This window comes from Podarcis bocagei (assembly GCF_964188305.1).
Source record: "Podarcis bocagei genome assembly, chromosome: 2".
Lineage (NCBI taxonomy): Eukaryota > Metazoa > Chordata > Lepidosauria > Squamata > Lacertidae > Podarcis > Podarcis bocagei.
Window position 1 is genome coordinate 97,627,876 of NC_138126.1, and position 21,962 is coordinate 97,649,837.

Sequence of the window (21,962 nt, forward strand, 5' to 3'; positions counted from 1 at the left end):
GAACCCAAAATAATATGTAAAGATGAGGAGGGGAGAATTTTAGGGATCCAAATCACCCACCAAGGGGAAAGGTTTAATGTGGTGTCGGTTTACGCCCCTAATACAAACAAATTTGAGTTCTTCAAAAAATTAGAACAAACATTACTAGAATTAGAAAACTATAAATTAATTTTATTAGGTGACTTGAATGGAGTCCCTAAACCCGAAATAGATAGAAGTGAAAAGAGAAGGAAAGGGAAACAGGGGAAACTCCCCAAAACCTTCGAGGACCTTCAAGAAAATTTAGACCTAATTGACGTTTGGAGACACAAAAACCCAACAGGAAAACAGTTCACACATTTCTCTGGAGTACATCAGAGCTGGGGCAGAATAGACCAGATCTGGGTCTCCAGAGATCTCTTGTTAAGAGCAGGGAGATGTATAATAGAGCCCAGAACATTATCGGACCACAGCTCAATCCTTTTGGAAATAAAGAGTATCCCATCAGGTACATACAGATGGAGAATGAACGATTACCTAATGGAACAAGACGAGATTATCGGTAGGGCAAAGAACATCTTGAAGGAATACTTTGATCATAACTTGGATAAAGGAACTAAGATTAATGTGGTTTGGGATGCCAGCAAAGCAGTCATTAGAGGCTTTCTGATTCAACAGAACAAATATAGAAAAATCTTGAGAGAGGCTAAGAAGGAAGAACTAATCAGACAATTAAAAGAAGTAGAGGATAAACTAACAATAAAACCCGGCGATGAGAGCCTCAAACAAATTTGTAAATTATTACAAACCCAATACTCATCACTGCTGAATCAGGAAATAGAGTGGGGAATAAAATTGATGAAACAAAGGTACTTTGAATCAGCAAATAAAACCGGTAAGCTGCTAGCATGGCAATTGAGGAAGAAAAAAAAAAACAAAGGTGATTAACAAAATTAAATTCGAAGACCAATTAATAGAGGACCCCAGTGAGATCAAGGGAAAGTTCCTTCAATACTACGAAACCCTGTATAAGAAGAAAGAGGATGAAGATACAGCTGAAATAGGAAGGTATTTGGAGAGGAACGAAGGGGCGCAGCTATCAGACGAAGAAAAGACAGTCCTAAACGAGCCGGTAACAATAGATGAGGTCAGGGATGCAATTAAGAAAATGAAACCCGGGAAGACCCCCGGCCCAGATGGCCTTTCGCAAAAATATTACAGAACTTTAGAGGAACATTTAACTCCGGTACTCCGTGACGTAATTAACAATATCCTCCTAGGAGGGGAAATACCCAACTCGTGGGGAGAGGCGTATATCACATTAATACCCAAAGCAGATTCAGATACACTTAATATAAAAAATTATAGACCAATTTCTCTGCTTAACATAGATTATAAGATTTTCGCAGGAATAATGGCATATAGATTAAAGAAATATCTTAATAGAGCGATTCATAAAGATCAAGCCGGATTCCTGCCCGGTAGACAAACAAAAGATAATGTAAGACATGTGGTCAATATAATCGAGTATCTGGACCTTAAAATTGATATTCCTGCCGCCTTAATCTTTATAGATGCCGAAAAGGCCTTCGATAATGTATCCTGGCAATTTCTCATTAAATGTATGGAAAGGGTAGGAATAAGAGGGCCATTCCTAGAAGGCATCAGAGCGATCTATTCAAACCAAAGGGCGAAACTTATCATCAATAGTAATTTAACAGACTCATTCACGATCACAAAGGGCACAAGACAGGGTTGCCCATTATCACCTTTGTTATTTATTATGGTCCTGGAAGTCATATTGAATAAGATTAGAGGAACATCAGAAATAAGAGGGATTAAGGTAGGCAAAAAAGAATATAAAGTCAAAGCATACGCTGACGACCTAGTAATATCAATAGAAGAACCGCTAGAAACAATAAATACAGTTATGGGTTTAATGGAGGAATTTGGGGAGTTATCGGGATTTAGACTAAATAAAACAAAAACAAAAATGCTGGTAAAGAACCTAGACGAACAATCAAAGAATAAAATCGAGGTGGAATCTGGGATAAAAATATCAAAAAAGGTTAAATATTTGGGTATTTGGGTCTCAACTAAAAATATAAATTTGGTGGAGGACAACTACAGCAGAATTTGGAAAGAATGTAAAAGAGACCTTGATAGTTGGAGCAGACTACACCTGTCGTGGGAGGGGAGAATGGCGGCCATTAAGATGAACATTCTTCCAAAAATGGTATTCTTATTTCAAAACATCCCAGTAATCAGGGGCACGACTATGTTTAAGGACTGGCAGAGGACCCTCTCTAGGTTCATCTGGCAGGGCAAAAGGGCCAGAATTAAATATAAGTTGCTTACTGATAAAAGAGATAGGTGGGTTTGCGGTCCCGAATCTACAACTATATTATGAGGCCGCGTGTCTATGCTGGGTCAAGGAATGGATAGTCTTGGATAACACCGACCTGTTGGACTTAGAGGGTTTCAATGCTAGGTTTGGGTGGCATGCTTACCTGTGGCAAGATAAGGGGAGTGTGCATAAAAGTTTTTCTAATCACATCATAAGAGGGGCATTGCTAGAGGTGTGGAATAGATGTAAGAATTTGGTAGAAAATGAAACTCCACTGTGGCTGTCACCCGTCGACATTCTAGGAATCAAAAAACTAAATATGGAAGGTAAAAGGTGGACATATGCCGACCTTTTGACAAGATCTGAGAAAGGATGGGAAATTAGACCTTATGATGAACTAAAAGACAAACTATCGGGGTGGATGCATTTCCACCAAATTAACTCGTTATGGAACGTACACAAAAAAGCCGGTATGTGTAAGAACAAGTCCAAATTCCAATTGGAAATAATAGAAGGGAAGTCCAAACTCCTATCTAAAATGTACAACCAACTACTAGATTGGGATACCAAGGATGAGGAAATTAAAGAGGTTATGATTAAGTGGGCTATAGATTTAGGACACCCCTTAGACTATGAAAAATGGAAAAAACTATGGAACAAAGATATGAAATTTTCAGCTTGTGTTGGTCTCCGTGAAAATATGGAAAAGATGATGTACCGCTGGTACATCACCCCAACAAAATTAGCTAAAATGTATAAAACTGGAGACAATACCTGCTGGAAATGCAAGAAGAAAGAGGGAGATTTCCTCCATATGTGGTGGTCCTGCGATGAGGTAAAGAGGTTCTGGGGTGCGGTTTATGATGAATTAAAAAAGATCCTAAAGTACACCTTTCCAAAAATACCCGAGGCGTTCCTTCTGGGAATGGTGGGGAACGAGATCAACAAAGACGACCAAACTCTATTCCAGTATGCGACAGCTGCCGCTAGGATACTTCTAGCGCAGAATTGGAAAAAACCCAACATTCCAACAATCAAGGACTGGCAAAATAAGCTAACTGAATATATCGATTTGGCAACAATGACTCAGAGGATTAGGCAACAGAAAAATACCAAATTTATTAACGATTGGAACAAATTTTTTTCGTATATAGAGAAGACATCAGGAAATGTTAAAATAACAGTCGGTATAATATAAAAACCGTGAGGTAGAACATCCGGATTAACAAAAGATACTGCGGTATATAGTGTTGAGATAAAGGTCACGTCGTGGTGGTGGGAAGCTATGTAATATAAAAGATTGTATACTGATTTTTGTAACTTCTTTTCTGTTTTGCTTTTGTTAACAAGGTATATGTGTTTTTAAATGTTGGGTTATAATAAAAACTTTTTAAAATTAAAATAAAAAAAAATAAAAAATAGCATTCCACATGCTCCCATGTGTCTTAGGTGGTTTAAATGCATGTTCTTTCTTTGATGCATATGTAATAAAGGAGGACCACGTTATGTAAAAGTTATGTAGTTTCTTACATTGTTTTCTTTCACGTACCCTTTCTGTTAACTTTTCCATGAAAATTAATTCCCAGACATAAGCATACCAAACTTCATATAGGTTCACGTTTAATGCCCTCCAGTGTCTAGCAACAGCAAGACATGCTGCAGTTATAAGATGCACAATTAAGTCTTTGTCTCTAAGATTGTGCTTCAATCTTAAGAGTGAGACACATCTACCTTCAGTTTCCTCACATCAGAAAGCTTAAAGAATAAAATCTACCCCAAATTCATGTTTGATAGCTTCTAGATGGATTTGGGCAAGTACTTGAATGTATAATTTTGGTGGCTTGTGGTCATGACATTTGTTGTTGCTTGTACCAGCTCCTAGGTTCTCTTAGTGTTCCATGAAATGGGCTTGAGAGTTCACTCTGCCAACTGTAGGTTTGGTGCTACTTTGAATAAGCTGTGTTCATGTCCTTCCTTGGTACAGGCTGGTTGAATTTGCTGCAAAGAATTTGCAAGCTGAACTGAACCGTAGAAAGAGCAAGGAGGATGCTTGGAACCGGACTTCCATTGATCTAGTGCGAGCATCTGAGGTTAGTAGAACCACTCAAATACTACTTTTGGAAGCCTGTTGACTGCCCCACAAAAACCTGAATTCTCACTTGTCCATTAAATATTCCGTCTTAGGCCCACTGTCACTATGTGGTGGTCAAGCTATTTACAGCAAAGCTTTCAGAAATTGGTGACCCAGCTGTTCGTGCTGTCCTTAACAACTTGTGTCTGCTGTATGCACTCTGTGGGATCAATAAGCACAGTGGAGACTTTTTGCAGGTCAGTGACTGAATTCTATCTTGAGCCAAAATGCTCTGCTCTGTTGTTAATTTAAAAAGAAGCGGGGGGGGGGGGGAGAACCACCTATTTGAGGCAGCTAGAATTAAACAGTTCTTGGTGCGAGGAGATGGGGAACCTTTGGGTGATGTTTTGGCAATGGAGCTAAAGGCAAGATGGGTGGTTTTGGATAAAGCAGGCCATACTTTTAAGTTGGAATTTTCATGTATGTTTGCAAAGTAGAGGTGGTTTAGGCGAGCATATAAATAGGTATGACAATAGATCTGGGAAAGATCTCTGCTCTAGAGAACTGCTTCCAGAGTACACAGTACTGGGCTGGATGAACTCTGTATAAGGCAGCTTCCCACATTCATAGCAGAGAAAGCCATACAAGTATGATAACAGTGACAGGAGGGAGAGAGATGCTCATTTCCAAACATACTATCATCCTTTACTTAGTATTTAGGTCCTGGTCAGCCTTTGGCTGGCTTGGGCTTCACATTAGCTTAATATCCCCCAGTATTAATTGGGAGACACTTTTTTGTGCCAGGAGTCTGTGTGTGTATAACATATTACACATATATAAAATCAGTTGGTAAAAATTATTAGCCTACGCTTCTTTTTTACTAGCATGAAAAGAAGCTAATAACCTGTTTCCATGGCGGCTGCAGAGGAGGTTGGCATGCCTGCCAACCTGATTCTTGACAGCTTTATATTCACCTGTGTAATCTTGCCCTTCATGGGCGATTCAGACTGTAGATGCAAACCACAAAGTGCTTGGATCTGTAACTGTGGATTCCTTTTTGCCTCAGGGAGGCATTTTGACAGATGCACAGATAATTCAGGTGAACCAGCGCGTGAAGGAGCTCTTGGCATTAATCCGTCCCAATGCAGTTGCTCTAGTGGATTCGTTTGACTTCCATGACAACGTTCTTGGATCTGTGCTTGGCCGATACGATGGTAACGTCTATGAAAACATGTTTGAGTGGTCAAAGAAATCGCCACTAAATAAAACACAGGTCAGTAAATATTCCCTTCCCTAGTATATCTTCCAATTGTGAGGCACAGTAAGAAATGCAGAGTTTTCAAACAAGGGTTTGAAAAGAAAATCCTGAGGTAAAATTGTGACCTTTTCCTGTGGTTAATGTAGTGATGCAGGCCTCTTGGGGTTAGTAAAAATATTTTAAAGTTGCCCCAGGTTGCTTGAGTTATGCACCCTGAACTAAGGAAACTACAAGGTTCACATCCTAACTAAGCCACAAAACATCATGATTGGGGTGGATAGGCGAGCCCTCTTATTTCTTCTTATTTTCCTGCTGCTACCAAACATCCAAACTCTGACTTAAAAAGGATCCTAGGCCTTGTTTCACTGTCATGTGTAGTAGTAATTGATATGGTGCTATTACCTTTACGGTAGTTATAAGCTGTGCATGTATATTCTGAAGTACTCAAAAGGTTTGCAGCTCTGTGAGGGAGCTGCATGGTTCTAGCAGCATGAGAGATGTTAACTTTAAACCAAACACTTAATAACAACTTACCTTGTTACTTCAACAGGTCCATGAATCTTTTCACAAGCACCTGAAGCCAATGCAAGCCAAACTGTGATGGCGTTTGCTGCTCTTAATGCACTATTCTCCAGTTCCTGGAATTGATGTCATTTGCCCTATGAGCACTTGAATCACTTGGCAAATCCAAACAGTCATAGGGTAGTTACTAATTGTAGCCTTTCTTCCCAATTTTTAATAAATTTTGAAAGGATTAGAGTGGGGGGAACACAGGATTATAAAAGTGCAATTGTAATTATGCTCAGAAACTAACCTTTTTAATGATTCAAAAAAAGCTTTACAGATTGGTGTGAAGTGTCAATTTGTGAAGCAGTTTAAACTGCTGCAGAGGCCTGTATCATCTATAGCAGAATTTTCACTACTAAGTAGTTATGGAGGTAGCTGCTGGGGAGCAACAGCTTCTCGTCTGGAAACTCCTTTAAAGCTCAATATAGTATTGCACACCTTGTCAGCATTTATACCCAGTACAGCAACAACAGGTGAGAATTGTCAGAATCCTCCACATTTATTCTACTTTAGTGAGGTCTCCAAAAGTCTTGTCAGGAACTAGGCTTTGAGGACCTGGTCAGGAATATTTTGTGTTCATCATAGCTTCCATACTTTTGTGTACCAGTAATAAACTCCTGTCATCATGGGTTCAGACTCTCAGCTAGAATCATTGTCATCTTGTTTGTGTGACACAGTGCTTTCCCAGACAGCAGCTAGGAGTTCATCTCCCTCTTTCTCTAGAGCTGTAAATCATAACACATCACCCATACAACTGCCTCTAAGGCACAGAAGTGTGTTCTGTCTCCCGCAATTACTATTTGTTTGTAGTGTTGCCTTTCATCTAGGACTGTGGTAACAAGGAATGGAAAAATGTCAAGGTTCCCTGCTCCTGTGTCTAGAAAGTAATAATGGGAATACTTGTACCTTTGCAGTTCTTAAAATTTTACACAGTTTCTGATCTGTAAAGCTTTTAATATGCAACTAGTTGAGAGAGGAAACCTCCTTCACCCCACTTGCCCCACTTGACCTGAAAGGTGAGCAAGATCACAGTCTCTGAAACACTTTAAGAGGGAATGATTTGTGCCCTGCATTTTAATGAATCATAGACCTGATGGGAATATGGTCCAAACTTCAATGATGGACAGAAGTCTTGTCAGCCTACCTACACAATCTGGATCTCGGGGTACCGTAAAGAACAAGAGTACCCAGTAAGGTGCCTTTAGACTAAGTAACTCCAGGTTACTATACTGTTAGCAGGCTAACATTTTAGTATTGTACAGAAATATGAAATCAACGTGACTAAAAATTGTGGCAAAATGGTTGGATTCTGCCTTGTTAATATTATCCTGGCACATCAAGATTTAAAGATCATCAACTGAGGAACTTTGAGTTGCCTTCAATTATGTGAAATTGTGTAAGGGATCAAAACTGGAATTTCAGAGTTGATTCTTGGACCAATTTGATGCCCCCCATTCAAAAGCTGAACCTACTGCAAGGCTATCCTCACACTACAACCTTCAAGCAGGAAAAGCACTGTATATTTGAACTGAATACTGATTGTAAAATTTATGTTAATGTCTAGCTGCTGAATCATTCCATCTAACATACCTAATTACTGTACTGTGCATACTGTGTGCTTCCAATACCTTGCTGATTGAAAAATGATGCAGTTGGAGAACACCTTATGTACCCTTAATAAATAAATTCATTTTAAAACAGTAAAAATACTTTTGTGTGTATGATTGTGTCTTTTCATTCATGTAAAGCACCAGAAGCAAGGGAAGTGGGGAAGGTGTAATGAACACTGCTTTAAAGGTAGAAGTATTTAGGAAGACATTTATTTGGAAATAGAAGCTGGCTTAAGCCCTGTGGTTCTCTTCATTACTTTCAGCGTAGTCTTGAGGAAAACTCTGCTGGCTTCAGACATCCCTGAATGCCAAAGTCACAGTGAGGAGGATGGCTATCTTCCAACACAATCTCCCAGGCACCAATGGCTTCTGCCTGGCAGCTTCATCCCTGAATTCCACCTATGAATATCCACTGGTTCATCCATTCACTTTGCACCTGAAAGGTGACTTCTGCCACCCCATGAACATGTAATTCCCATGCCGTGTCTGAAGGGCGACCCAAATGCACACACACACACATGCCATTCACCTCAACCACATTCAAAACCTTCCATTCACACAAGATACGTAAATGTATAGAATGAATTGAGTGGCACTAAAAGGATATGCAGAAGGGAGGGGGGAGGAACCATGGAGGGGTAGAGGTGGAAGTCTTAAAATAGGACTTGGTGTCTGAAAATGCATAACTATATTTATTTTTTAAAAAGAGAGACGTTAATCCATTAGCCACTCTTCATATACATGACCCAGCTTCAATCCACAAATGTCCACACTGCTTCTGTCAATGAGCTTCCAAAGGTGAATTTCAACCAGCTTACATCCACAAACATAAGCCTGCTCCAGCCTTCTGGCATCCACTGCTTTTCAAATGCAAACTCCCCAATGGCTTCCCCGCACCAACATTTGCCAGCTTCCAACCATGGATATCAGCCACCTTCAAGTTGCAATCCTGCTTCACAAGGGAACTTGCCTTCTCATCGCTCCACAGATTCCTGCTGTGGGGTGATCACCTCATTCTGTCTGCCAGTTCACCTGTATGTGGAAGGACCTGGTGCCGAATGCCACAGCTGTTGCCGACTGTGTTCTCTTTAGGAAGGAAAAAGTCGTCTTTTCTCTTTTTGCCTTGGCTTTCCACTTGTCCCAATTTTACATATCCACTCAGGCGCCATGTTCTTTTGTGACATCACAGGCAGTTCACAACCAATGGCAGCAACTGAGGAGGCATCATCATAACCTCCTCCGTCCTCACAATGGTGGGTACAGCTCAGCTGTTGTCTGTTTGCTTGGTTATTATTTAAAAGATGTATAGCCCATCCTTTATCTGTGCTAATAACAGAGAATGGAACACCATGGGCCCAGGGGTGGAGGACCGTCTCTCAGCCTGATGGCTGCATTCCCCAATGGCTAGTGGCAAAACGGCAGCGAAATGACAAATTTGACCATTATTGTCGTAAAGGAGGAAAGCATCACCCCCTCTCTCCATTTGGTTAAGCAAGGGGCATAATCAAAATTCAAGGAATCATCCGAACCAGGCAAAAGCACTCCAGAAGGTTATGAAGTCCTGAGGGCCAGGCTGCCTTTGATCTACTGGCTAGAAACTCCCCACCTGGGTTATAAAATATATATTTAAAATGAGGCTATTTCCAACAGTAGTTGTACTCAGAGCAGACCCATGGAATCGATATAGACAGGCCCACATCCTGGACGGGTGGTATGACAGCCGGCAGCTGGGGCAATGCTTCATGTGCCCTCATGCTTGGTCTCAATAGGCAGTGAGTTCAATAGGCGCTGCCACGCGAAACGATCTTGCAAGGGCCGGTCCCGCACAGAGCCGTTTGCGCTTGCGCAGAAGGAAGCAACGTTCTCCCCCCCCCCTCCTTTGAATGAATCATTCAAAAGAGGGCGACTTCCGGTTTGGCGTTCTGCGAAACGTAGCCCCGCGTGCGCAGTACAGTATATGGGCAGAGCGTTCTGCCGGGACTACGTTTCCCAGAAAGCTTTGCGGCCACTCAGCTGGGAAGAACCTCCCTTGCTTGGAGAGCACCTGGTCACCGCAGGTGAGAGTAGCTGTGCTCTTGCTGTTTCCAAAGGAAGAGGCTGGAGGCTGCAGGGGTCCGGAGGCGCCGGAGGCTCCAGGCGGCTCCCAGCCCAAGGAAAGGGGGCAGTTTGCGGGGCGATTTATTCCCGCTGCCGGTGTAAGGGTAGTATTTGCCGCGGACGCCGTCTGCCATGGTAACTCGGTTATGTTTCTATGGACAACGGTGCAGGCACGCCTCCACCGGCACCGGGAAGCGTGTATAAAACGTAACGTTAAAATGCCACAGGTGTGACGCGTGCGTGTCCACATGTACAAATGCTGCCAGCATAAATTTGATATTGGTAAGCGAACCTTAACTCGACAGGGCTGGATTGTTTGTCAACCCTGTGGATGGCATTGCTTTAAGTGCGTTGTATCCCCTTCTGCCTTATGCTTGATGAATGCTAGCAAGGCTTAGTTATAACTTCTTTTTACAAAGGAATATTATCCTTTATCATTAACCCCACAGGTAAAAATAAAAGCATGGCAAAAAGAAAAAGGTACCATTTAAAGTTGCAGTCATGGGCATGGCAAGCGGGGCAGCTGCACCCCCCCCCAAATCAAGCAAATAAATAAATAAAAATGCTTAACTAACTGACCAATTGCATCACAGATAATTCATTCCTGCCCCCCCCCCAAATCCTGGCTACGCCCATGGTTGCAATCCCATGCTGTTGGAGAGTGTCTTTGCCCATTTGTTTCAATAAGCAAAAGTGTGTCCCAACTGCATAAGATGAGGCTGTAATAAATTGCAAAAGCATTAGGGTGCTTGTTTTATGAAGGCCATAGTCATTCCAGTGAGGTAGTGTGCTGTGATGGCTAAAGTATTGGAGCTGGATATGGGACACCCAAATTTAGATTCTTACTAGCTGTGAAGCAGGTGTTGTTGGGCAAGTTGCAATAGCTCAATCTTCTTTATAAGGTTGTTGTGAGACTAGAAACGTAGCTGCTCTGGAAGGTGAAATTGCTTCAAATAAATAAAATTCTCTGAGCTCTTTGCCACCGTAAAGCAATCAATAAAATGTTTCCCTTACCCGCATTGGTCTCTACAGCCACAGCAGGCACTGCTGCCATCCAACAGCTTGGCCAAATGTGCTGTCTCTTCCGAGACAGACGGATGCCAACAACTACTTTCAAAGCCTCAATAAATCAAAAATATTTATGATGCTAAATTGGTCATTTTTATTGTTCTGTTTCTTTTTTTAGGTGAGGGAGGCGGAGGTATTGTCCACTGTATTAGCATCGTAAAGATGATTAATGTCTGAGTGGAACACGAGAAAGAGGCAGAATATGCCATTGAGAGTCATGATATGGTAAGGCAGGCCTCATTAGTCAATTGCTTCTAATGGATTGGGCAAGGCCCTGTCCCACTGTCCCAGCCAGCCTAAACACCAACATGATACTCCAGAGAGAGGTTAGCTCAGGCACAGAGAGGTTTTTCTGAGTACAGTGGTGCCCCGCAAGATGAATGCCTCGCAAGACGAAAAACTCGCTAGACGAAAGGGTTTTGCGGTTTTTGAGCTGCTTCGCAAGACGAATTTCCCTATGGGCTTGCTTTGCAAGACGAAAACGTCTTGTAAGTTTGTTTCCTTTTTCTTAACACCGTTAATACAGTTGCGACGACTTCGAGGAGCAACTCATAGAACGCGGTGTGGTAGCCTTTTTTGAGGTTTTTGGTGATTTTTGAAGCTTTTCCAAAACTTTTCCGACACCGTGCTTCGCAAGACGAAAAATTTGCTAGACGAAAAAACTCGCGGAACGAATTAATTTCGTCTTGCGAGGCACCACTGTATGCGTCTAGGAGTCCAAATCCACATCTATAGTTCTTGCTTCCCCACTCCTCCCATTAAATCCCTGTGGGTGGCAACCCAAGCTAATAACACTTCATAGTGAAATTGTCCATGCAACTAACTTTAATTAACGCAAAAAGGAAAGACTGTACACTCTACTGTAGCCAGAACACAACAGGGCCCCATTCACACCATACATTTAATGCACTATGATACCACTTTAAGTAGTTATGGCTTCCTCCAAAGAATTCTGAGAGCTGTAGTTTGTTAAATGTGCTGAGAGTTGTTAAGAGGCCCTTATTCCCCTGCCAGAGCTACAGTACCCAACCCAGAAGTCCCTGGTTGTCAAACCCACTCTGAGAACTGTAGCTCTCTGCCGGAGGAGGGGGCAGGTGGTGGTGGATGTGCAAATCTGAGGCTCACTGCAAGTTATCCTTTTAAGGCTAAACCATTTAGTGTGACATGAGAACCCTCCCTATGGCTACCAGCTCTTGGTTTCTGGAGTTTATTATGCACCTGTCTGCATTTAGAGAGCTAGTTTGCGCTAGTAAAGTTTTTGTCTTTATTTTTCTAACAAGTTGTCTGCCCCTTTCCCCTTTAGGCAGTGAAACCGAAGAAAGGACTGAAAAGTATGTGTGTTTGTGTTTCCACACTTTTATGACCCTTTTGGTATTGGCTTGGGGTGGAGATAGTTTCCCATAGCGTCATCCAGTAGATGTAACATTTTCATCATCAGCTTGAGGAAAAAGCAGAGCCAATAACACTATGGCCCAATGTAGTAGTGTTGATATTTTGGGGGAGGGAAAGCATTGGATTTTTTTTCTATGATAATTAAGCTATTTTATATAAGTTACTGTGTATTGGGAAATTTCCAGCTTTCATTGGAACATTTTTTGCTGCACTAAAGAGTGATCTAATTCAGTGTGTTTATTTTACTTGTATTTTGTAAACAAAGCTTAAAAAAGTGACCCATCTTAAATATTTTGTCCCAATGCACCACTGGCATTTGATCTGAAATATTTGAGAGGGAAAATTAAAGTGCATGTAATGCTCTTTAAACTGTAGAGTGTTTTATTAGAATACTTAAAAATATTTGAGGACAATAGCACGTACTTCTTGTGCATCGTTTAATTTTAAGAAAAACCAAAGCACTAAAAAGCTTTTGACAATTCTGATAAATTTTAGCAGTCCAAAGAACTACACATGATATGCTCACTTGAATACTTGCTAGGGACAATCACCTGAAAAACATTAATCCCAACTTTGAAACAACAAAGATTGCCTACTACTCTGTTTGCAATGGATATCCACTCATAGTTACTAATGAACTTAGAACACAGAACATTCTTCATGGAAAAATATAATAAAGGTGTAACATTGCAAATCTTGCTTTGCCCATTGAGAGCCAGCCAGCCTTTGGAGTGTGTGAATCCACACACTTCACCCTTTTGAGTTCCCCACTCTCTTCCTTTGTTGGCTTTAATCAAAATCCAGCATTATGGGTTATATCCAGTCATTCCAGTAGCACAAAGACTTCTCTCTGTGTAATAGGAATTTATCTCCTTGTCTTGTGCTTCCTCCGAAATCTGCTCCAGAAGGAAAGGGAGAGGTGGAAGTCCTTGTACTAATTGAATGACTTTGTTAGCTACATCCCCTATATCTGCATCAGTGGTGCCCGTAGCTAGTGCTAACCAGGTTCCATCTCAGCCAGGGATGCCAACCCATTTCAAACCCACATTTGAGACCTTTGTTAAGTGGTTGATCTCGGTTCACAGGGAGCCAATACACAGGATCTATGATGTATGTGGAGTCGATTTGTCTATATATTTCTTGTTTCTGGAGTTCCTGTCAAAATATGGCGGCCTTGGATCTCCCTTGTTGCAGCAAGCCCTTTCCTAAGTTTATGCTAGGGTAGATTTTTGAGGCTGTAAACTCTGTCTTATTCTAGGTTCCATTGATGACGTTCTTGGTGATCTCCTTGGTGATGAAGGTAAATAAGCAGTGAAATGGAAAAAGGTGTTTTAAAATTCCGTAGGAACCAGTTTGTCAAATAAGACTTTCAAATGAGGCACGGCTACTAGAGGGAGGGCCTGTTCCATGATGGTGCCCTGGTTGTGGAGTTCCTTCCCCTAGTAAAATTGCCTGGTGTAATCATCATTACTCTTTCAGATGCCAGGTAAAGTCACACTATTCATACATGATTCTAATAGTCTGCACTTTTCTTTTTTAACTCTTGTTCTCGCTGTTTTGTTGGGTTTGGGGAAGTTGTTTCTAAGGATCTTTTTACATTCTATGGTCAGCTTTAATTCTCGTAAGAAATGTTCTGTTTTAAGGGAGATATGGGCAAACATTTTCCTAGGTGACTTAGGTGTGATGGCTGCTGTGCAGTGAGGAGAATGTTGAGGCCTCACTGCATTTCAGGAAGATGGAGACAACCTTTGCGTTCACCATGCTGGCCTACTCATGTACTTCACGATTGATCTGCCTGGGTCTGTGTTTATACAAAGTGTGCTCAACCCCTAGCTTGTTTGTTGAGACTGCCAGCATCAGAGGTTGTTCAGGTTGTTGTGCAACTGTTAAGACAAAGGATATAACCTATGCTGCAATCTCCTAAAATCCCCATCTCTCATTCCTAGATGACGTTCCCCTTAAATCCAGCAAACCTGCCTCGTTTGGTAGTAGTGCAGGAAGACCCAGAGGAATCGCCTCACAGACCAACAAAAAGTAAGGAATGGCATTGCTATTTGTGACTTTAATGCTTTCAGCACACATACACACAAATATAACAGTGCTGTTGGAGCCTCTTGACAATTCCCCCTTTATTGTTTCTCCCCAGCAACTCTCAATTTGCCCTCTGTTTTAAGAACCTTTTCTAAGTAGAGGCACTACTGAAATCTGAGTAATTTTGAGGGTGTTTCAATGAGGCCATGAAACATTTCAGGTGTTGTTTTCTAGGCTACTGTATTTTATTATTTTTCTTGCACATCCTAAGCTCTGGATTTCCCCACTCCCCAGGGGCCTCTTGGGGGATGATGTCTTCAGCAAAATGGTTCTTGAGGAAGAGGAAGATGCAGAGGTGAGGGGGAAAAAATAAGAGTCCACATCTTCTCTGCAAGGTAAATGAAGGCATTTCTATTGATGCAACTGGACAGCTACTGGTGTTTTCCTGCAGGTTGTTGCTGTACCTGAAAACATGGCATTGAAAGGAGAATATACAGTACATCAACTTCAGTCATGGGTGGTGGGGAGGACATGGACCTATAGAACTTTTCCAACCATTTCCCACTGGGGCACAATATTTGTCTCTTTGGAGTATGAGCCCCAGATTAATAATGTGCATATGTTGGCAGCACTTGGATGAAGTGCCTTGGAGTGTTTGGTTTCTCCCATCTTTTACTGAAAGGCAGCATACAAATACTACAAGCAATTAAGCAATAACTTGTGTGTTCATTCATTCACCCCTAAGGATCCTGATATCTCAGATGCAGACCCAGGAGCTCTTCTAGAGACCTTGAAGGTAAATTGAGGGGACTTTTTTGGTTTTCTTTGGCAGGGCAAAAATAATTTGAGTGTGCTGTGCTCTGCTAGTTGTGAAAAAGTGCAATACACTCATTTTGAGTATATGTGTTCTCTCCTGTGCCAGGATATAGATGACATGGACGCTGATCTTCTAGGCATAAAGAAAGCGCCTGCTCAGAAACCGGGGAAGAATATGGCAAAAACTCGGCCATTGAATGAGCCAGCAAGTTCTGCTAAGAAAACATCAATCACTGAGAGACGTAAGACTCCTTTGTTTCAGGACTCAAGTAATACTCAAATTTGTGTAAAGAGCTACTATAGTAGAAACAATCTCTTAGTGGTACCTGTTCTTATTCTTAACATTACTACAATTTATTACTAGCCTTTCACCCTAATGTCCCAGGGTGGATTACAACAGTTAAAACACAATATAACACTATATGAGAAACAGTTTAAAACAAATTTGAAGCAACTTCTTGTCATCTTTGTAGCATGTCTATGATGATCACTTATTGATTAAGGACTAATAACATCCCTGAGAAAAGGAATGGATTGTGTCCTTATCTGCTTCTAATGTTGCACCTACAGAATCCTCATCATCATCATCATCAACCTTTTATTCGACCGTCAGTCAGAAAAAATACATTTGTCAATACACAGTTAAAAGCTCCAGGAAGATTTTAGAACTTAGCCAACACTAAAATGGGCTAAACAGATAGCCCCATATCAATACATTCAATTATAGTCTTGCGACGCTTAAAAGCTAAAAAAAGAAATTTGGCCACCAAGGAAGGTATAGCTCTAGTGACGTTATTCAGCAAGTGTAAAACCTGGTTTTCTCCGGATAGGAAGCTAGATTGACATAGGAGTGGGTCTATAAAGTTTTGTCTAAGCTCTGCATAAGAAGGGCAAGTCAAGAGGATGTGTTCGGTGGACTCAACCACACCCATGGCACAATGACAGGTTCTCTGGGCGTATGGTACTCCCCTGTACCTTCCCCACAATATCACAGAGTCAAGGACATTTAATCTAGCCGCTGTAAGAAGTCTACGGTATTCCACATAGTGAATTTCTGCAAGGTAGGGGGCTGGTCTGGTCCGATAAATCTGGTCCCCTAGGAACATCCCTGGTTTTACCTGGGCTATGTCCTCTTGTCTGGCAATGTCACTCAGTCTCCGGGAGATCACAGCTCTAGCTTGATTGTACGTCATAGACTCAAAGTAAAGGTGAGACAATCCGCAGGATTGAACCTCGTTAGTGACCTCCCTTTCCCACGATGATTGGAAATCGTCCCTCAATATCAAGGGGGCAATACCCACTGGTTTAAAACAAAGCTTGAGCCATAGCCAGAGCTTCGTCTTCAAGGCCACATGCCGTAGAGCTTGCCAGCCGACCTCTAATCTCATAACCGCACCCGCTACCGAGGGGGGAATCCTAAGGATGGCCTACAGAATCCTCTCCAGACTTTTCAAAATGTTGATTCGCACCTGCAAAGAGCATTTAAGTTCACAGTGACTTGAGACAAAACTTTCCTTGTTACATTAGAATTGGACACGAGCAAAAGTATCCGCTATACCTGTTGTTTTAATACAGGAGACTCAGAAGGTGGAATCACTAAGAATCCCAGCTCTACTCTCACCACTTCCATAAATCTGAAACAGAAGTTTTCCTTTGAAGGTAAGCTCTGCTTGTTAACATGAGAGGGGAGCTTTTTGTGTGTGTATGTGTGTACGCAGGCATGCATGCGCGCATGTAAAATGCATTTTTAAAAACCTAAGTTTGAGCATACAAGTCCATCTGGATGGGGAAAGGTTAGGGTGTGACAGTGACATATTTATGCACAACCAACACGGGGCCTACCTGATTCAACACTGTGCTACTTCATTTTTTAAAACAAATTTATTTATAATTTTCATTTATAACAAATAAACACTTCAACAACAAAAAATTAAACAATCCTCACATATCAAACCGTGACTTCCCTCCCTCTCTTTCAGCGGTTCCATGAATTTACCCTTTTTCTACTTCTTCTGCATATCCCAATTCACTCTATTTATTCTTTTCCAGCTAATGTCTTAATTTGTTTACAATTTGTAAATATTCAATAAATTATTTCCATTCCTTAATAAAAAGTTTGTTATCTTGATTTCTTATTCTTCCGGTAAGTTTCGCCATTTCTGCATAGTCCATTAATTTCTGTAGCCATTCTTTTTTTGTCGGGATTTCTTCTTTCCATTTTTGGGTGAATATCATTCTTGAGGCAGTCGTTGCAAACATAAATAAATTTCTATATTGTTAAGGTAACTCCGATCCCATAATTCTCAAAAGAAAAGCTGTTGTTTTGTTTTTACAAATGTTATCTTAAACACCTTTTTCAATTCATTGTATATCATTCCCAGTAAGCTTATGGTTTGTAAATCCTTTATGTACTTTCCCCTTTTCATACCACAAATACATGTGCCAGCCAAATATGTTATCATGACCTTCCAGATCTTAAATATACAGATTCTTCCATAACAAAACACTGTGCTACTTCAGAGGCCATTTTGCTGCAGGAATCCATCCAACCCTAAGTGATGGGCATGGAACAACAATTCACCAAACAAAGGGCTATTGGGCATCATAAAATTAATTTACTAAGCACAGGAGAAGGATTTGCTTCAATCCTTTCCTAGTAGTGCAGTCTCTTCCCATGCAGCAGCTGATGTGTAACTTTGCTGCTCCGCTTTGCTCTCTCTCCATTGTTTTGAAGTGATTGCCCACTCTCTTAGATGTCTTTTTTCTCCCACAGATATAGATGACCCTCTAGCTGGTCTTTTGTCTGATGAAGAAGAGGACATGGTGAAGAAAGCGCCTTCCTTTGCCACCAAAAGTGTTCCAGAAACAAATGCTGGGACCTCGAAAGAGAAAGGTTAGTGAGGATACCAGAATTGCACCATTGGCTTGGCATCTTTTCAAATAAAAGCACACCACACATTTGTTTGTGCAAATGAAACGTTTGGCAGTCTTTGTCTACTCATCAATGCTTGTGGTAGCATTTTCGGAAGTCTGTGAGAACATAAGAGCCCTGGTGGATCAGGCCCAGCACCTATCTATTCCAGTGCCCTGTTTCCTACAATGACCAACCAGATGCCTTCATGGCGTGAAGACAAGACCCCTCTCCCACTGTTGTTCCCCAGTAACTGGTGTTATAACAATAATTGAACAACAAACCAAAACCAAGAACACCAGAACTGGCTTGTGAATATAAAGAACCATTTTACTAGAATAAATATATACCCTCATAAACCAACTAGACAATGAGCAAACTAAAGTGCAATGTGCATAACCAAGCCTGGACATAACTCATAAACATAGAATGTACCAGTGTCTCTCTCATTGCTGTGCTGGTTATGTATGTGATAAATATGTCATAACACAGCTGGAACAAATAGTCGTTCACTGGAAGCACAAAGCAATAAACGTAGGAGCGGTTGCCAGAAAGCGTTCTTCAAGGGGTCATCCTTAGCTGGAAGTGCAAAGCCAAATGATCACTTGAAGCCAAATAGATGAGACCTGTTCTCCAGATATTATCCGGATATTTGCTGTGCCTGTGAGTACCTTTTGTCTTGAGCGAACCGTGTTGAGTGATTAGCATCATGGACTGATGAAGCTTGCTGCAAAACCTTTGTTCCAGCTGTGTTATGACATATTTATCGCATACATAACCAGTACAGCAACGAGAGAGACACTGGTACATTCTATGTTTATTAGTTTCTCCAGGCTTGGTTATGCACATTGCACTTTAGTTTGCTCATTGTCTAGTTGGTTTATGAGGGTATATATTTATTCCAGTAAAATTGTTCTTTATATTCATAAGCCAGTTCTGGTGTTGTTGGTTTGTTGTTCCCCAGTAACTGGCATTCAGAGGTGTTGTGCCTCTAATCCCAGAAGGGAGTATACATCCATCATGACTAGTAGCCATTGATAGCTTTATTCCCCATGAATTTGTTTATTCCCCTTCTAGATCTATTTGTTTTTTAAAAAAATTCCGCTTTAAGCTTCGTAGGTCTCAAACCAGCTTGCAACAATAAAATATACATAATTTAAAACATAAATCCAATCTCCAACATTTAGCACACACAACATTTTTAGCACACACACAAAAAATACCCCAATACAGCTAGTGGCTGTAATGGCATATTTTTGGGCAACAAGTTCCATGGGTAGCATTCAGCTAAGTTTTACACCAAGCAGACTCACTGAAAAGAATGGATCTAACTTAGTCATGTTCATTAACTTCCATTGTGCTAACGGGAATCCTTATGCAGGCTTCTGCTAGTAGGACTGGTTATTTGAATCTGGCTCAGAATATTTAGCATGGAAATTACAAGCTATGTATTGGTCACACTGAGCAGTTCTTGATTGGGGAGGGAAGCCCATTAGACCGGTTCTGTAATAGTTAGACCTTATTGGTGCAATCTCTTTCGATTCTGTTTATTAGGAACACCTGTGTCTGCAGCTCCTGGCCATGTTGCTGCCCCTGAACGGAAACGGGACGAGTTAACATTTGAGGTTGATGGAGATGATCTCATGGATGCCATGGGGTTTGGCGAGAGCCCGAAGACAGAGCTGAAATCCGGAAGAAAGGACGGAGAGTAAGCAATCTCCCTAAAACTCACTAAAATGGAGTTGTGCAATACTTTCAGATTAAAGGAGATTAATGGCATGACTGGAAAAGTTGAACATTTGAGATAAGCTAAGGCGGACGAACTCGTAGTTTGCACTGTCGCTCCTGATTTAGTTGCAGTGCATCCAGGAGAGGGCTGGCATGACTTATGAAAAAGACTGTGTACAGTTCTGGTCCCCTTATCTGGAAAAGGGATATTGTTGGGAAAGGTACAGGAAAGGGCAATTAAAATGATCAAGGGGATGGAGCAAACCCCCTGTGAGGAAAGGTTACGGCATTTTGGACTTCTTAGTTTAGAGAAAAGGTGAGTTAAGAGGTGATACAATAGAGTTTGACCAAACTGCGGGAGGCAATGGAAGACAGGAGTGCCTGGCGTGCTCTGGTCCATGGGGTCACGAAAAGTCGGACACGACTAAACAACAACAACAATAGAGGTTTATAAAGTGATGCATGACATGAAGAAAGAGAATTTGAAAGAGAATTCAGACAAATCCATGGGGGATAATGCTTTCAATGGCTACTAACCATGAGGACTATGTTCTGGCAAAGCAGTATCCTGAATACCAGTTACTGGAAACTGCAGTAGGGGAGAGTCCTGGAGGCAGCATCTTAAAACCTATTTCTAGCATAGAGGTGTAAGACTTCCTTCTACTAATTTCTGGAAATAGCCAGACTTTTTAGTTCTGAGCCTTTATCAGAAATAGCCTGTGTGTTTTAAGTTTTTTCTCATCTGCTGTACAGTTAAAGTAAATGCTGGAATGATAGCTAAAGGTGGTCAAAAAGCCATTAAGATTCTCCTCTTGACCTTCACATTCTCTGAACTGATCATATGGGTTAGTTGATGGAGAATTGCACTTCGTTTTGGCAGAGAGCAGTCTCGTCCTGCCCGATCCATGCTAGATGAATTGCTTGGGCAAGGAACAGCCAAAAAGCTCCTGGAGAGACCAAAGACAGGAGAACCCAAGGAGTTCAAACTGGACAAGAAATATCAAAAGCAAGCAGGCAAGTGCCGTAGGGGTGATGAAGCCTGTGGTGTAGTGGTTAAGAGCGGTGGACTCTTAATCTGGTGAACCGGGTTCACTTCCCTGTTCCTCCACATGTATGTAGCTGCTGGGTGACCTTGGGCCAGTCACACTTCTTTGAAGTCTCTCAGCCCCACTCACCTCACAGAGTGTTTGTTGTGGGGGAGGAAGGGAAAAGGAGCTTGTTAGCCGCTTTGAGACTCGTTTGAGCGGGATATCAAATCCAAACTCTTCTTCTTCTTCTGTTTCATGCGCACAGTATTCTGGGAAGTCCTTTTGCCCCTCCTCTTAAACACTGGAGAAGCCTGCAGCTGAAATTCAGTTCTCTCATAGGTTGTTTGATGATTGAAAATACCTTAGATCCGTGGTGGGAATCTTCTGACCCACAGCCAAATTTCATCCCACCCACAGCCATCACCCACTCTGACTTTATTTCCCCCACTTAGAGCTTATCTGCCTCTCCCTCTCCCTCTCTCTCTCTCTTTGGGCTGCTACTCCTGCCACCTCCATGGCAACTGTACACAAAGCCTGTTCCTCTTGCTTTGCCAGCTCATGGATGAGGGTTTGGTGCCACCATGGTTTCTAGTTCTACTTCACAAGCTTTCACAAGCAAGACACTCCAGCCCCCTTAGAGAGCAGCTGTTGTTGTTTGCCCCTAAGCACTCTCAGAGCAGATAGTGCCTGATAGCAAGGTAGACCTGGTCCATCTAGCTCCTTACGGTCTACTCTAGCTAACAGTGGCTCTTCTGGCTTTCAGACAGGGCTCTTTCACAGCTCTACTTTGAGAGAACAGAGGTTGAACATTGGACTTTCTGCATGCACTCTGCCACTGAGCTACTGCTTCAACTTCTCATTTCTTTTTTTAGAAAATAAAGACTGCACACTACCTATCTTTTCGACTTGCTAGTACCTGGAGATTTTTTCTTTTCTTTTAATTATTTGCTTTATTAACAATCTCTTATATCATATGACACATTTCATATAATATATACATTTACATATGTATTGTATATCTTCTTGAGTATACATATATATAATCCATGTAAGCAAAAA

At 41.5% G+C, this 21,962-nt stretch overlaps 2 protein-coding genes across 8 annotated transcripts in view; both read left to right on the forward strand.

The window, feature by feature from the left end:
• The window catches only part of ACOX1 (acyl-CoA oxidase 1), a 33,701-nt gene extending 25,772 nt beyond the window's left edge, over window positions 1-7,929 (forward strand). For both annotated transcript variants that reach the window (XM_081185386.1, XM_081185385.1), the window contains exons 11-14: window positions 4,311-4,416; window positions 4,511-4,654; window positions 5,464-5,670; window positions 6,206-7,929. In XM_081185386.1, coding sequence (XP_081041512.1) covers window positions 4,311-4,416; window positions 4,511-4,654; window positions 5,464-5,670; window positions 6,206-6,256 — 508 coding nt within the window. In that variant the 3' untranslated portion in view covers window positions 6,257-7,929. The remainder of the gene's footprint in view (window positions 1-4,310; window positions 4,417-4,510; window positions 4,655-5,463; window positions 5,671-6,205) is intronic.
• A 532-nt stretch (window positions 7,930-8,461) lies between these two features.
• The window catches only part of FBF1 (Fas binding factor 1), a 32,214-nt gene continuing 18,713 nt past the window's right edge, over window positions 8,462-21,962 (forward strand). For 2 of the 6 annotated variants that reach the window (XM_081185351.1, XM_081185354.1), the window contains exons 1-12: window positions 9,772-9,889; window positions 11,116-11,222; window positions 12,301-12,328; window positions 13,648-13,689; window positions 14,336-14,423; window positions 14,715-14,775; window positions 15,166-15,216; window positions 15,343-15,478; window positions 16,812-16,895; window positions 18,010-18,129; window positions 19,702-19,855; window positions 20,756-20,889. In XM_081185351.1, the coding sequence (XP_081041477.1) occupies window positions 11,220-11,222; window positions 12,301-12,328; window positions 13,648-13,689; window positions 14,336-14,423; window positions 14,715-14,775; window positions 15,166-15,216; window positions 15,343-15,478; window positions 16,812-16,895; window positions 18,010-18,129; window positions 19,702-19,855; window positions 20,756-20,889 (901 nt within the window). In that variant the 5' untranslated portion in view covers window positions 9,772-9,889; window positions 11,116-11,219. Of the gene's footprint in view, window positions 9,086-9,771; window positions 9,890-9,991; window positions 10,212-11,115; window positions 11,223-12,300; window positions 12,329-13,647; window positions 13,690-14,335; window positions 14,424-14,714; window positions 14,816-15,165; window positions 15,217-15,342; window positions 15,479-16,811; window positions 16,896-18,009; window positions 18,130-19,701; window positions 19,856-20,755; window positions 20,890-21,962 lie in introns of those variants that run through there. The other 4 variants (XM_081185352.1, XM_081185353.1, XM_081185356.1 and 1 more) reach the window with 4 other exon arrangements.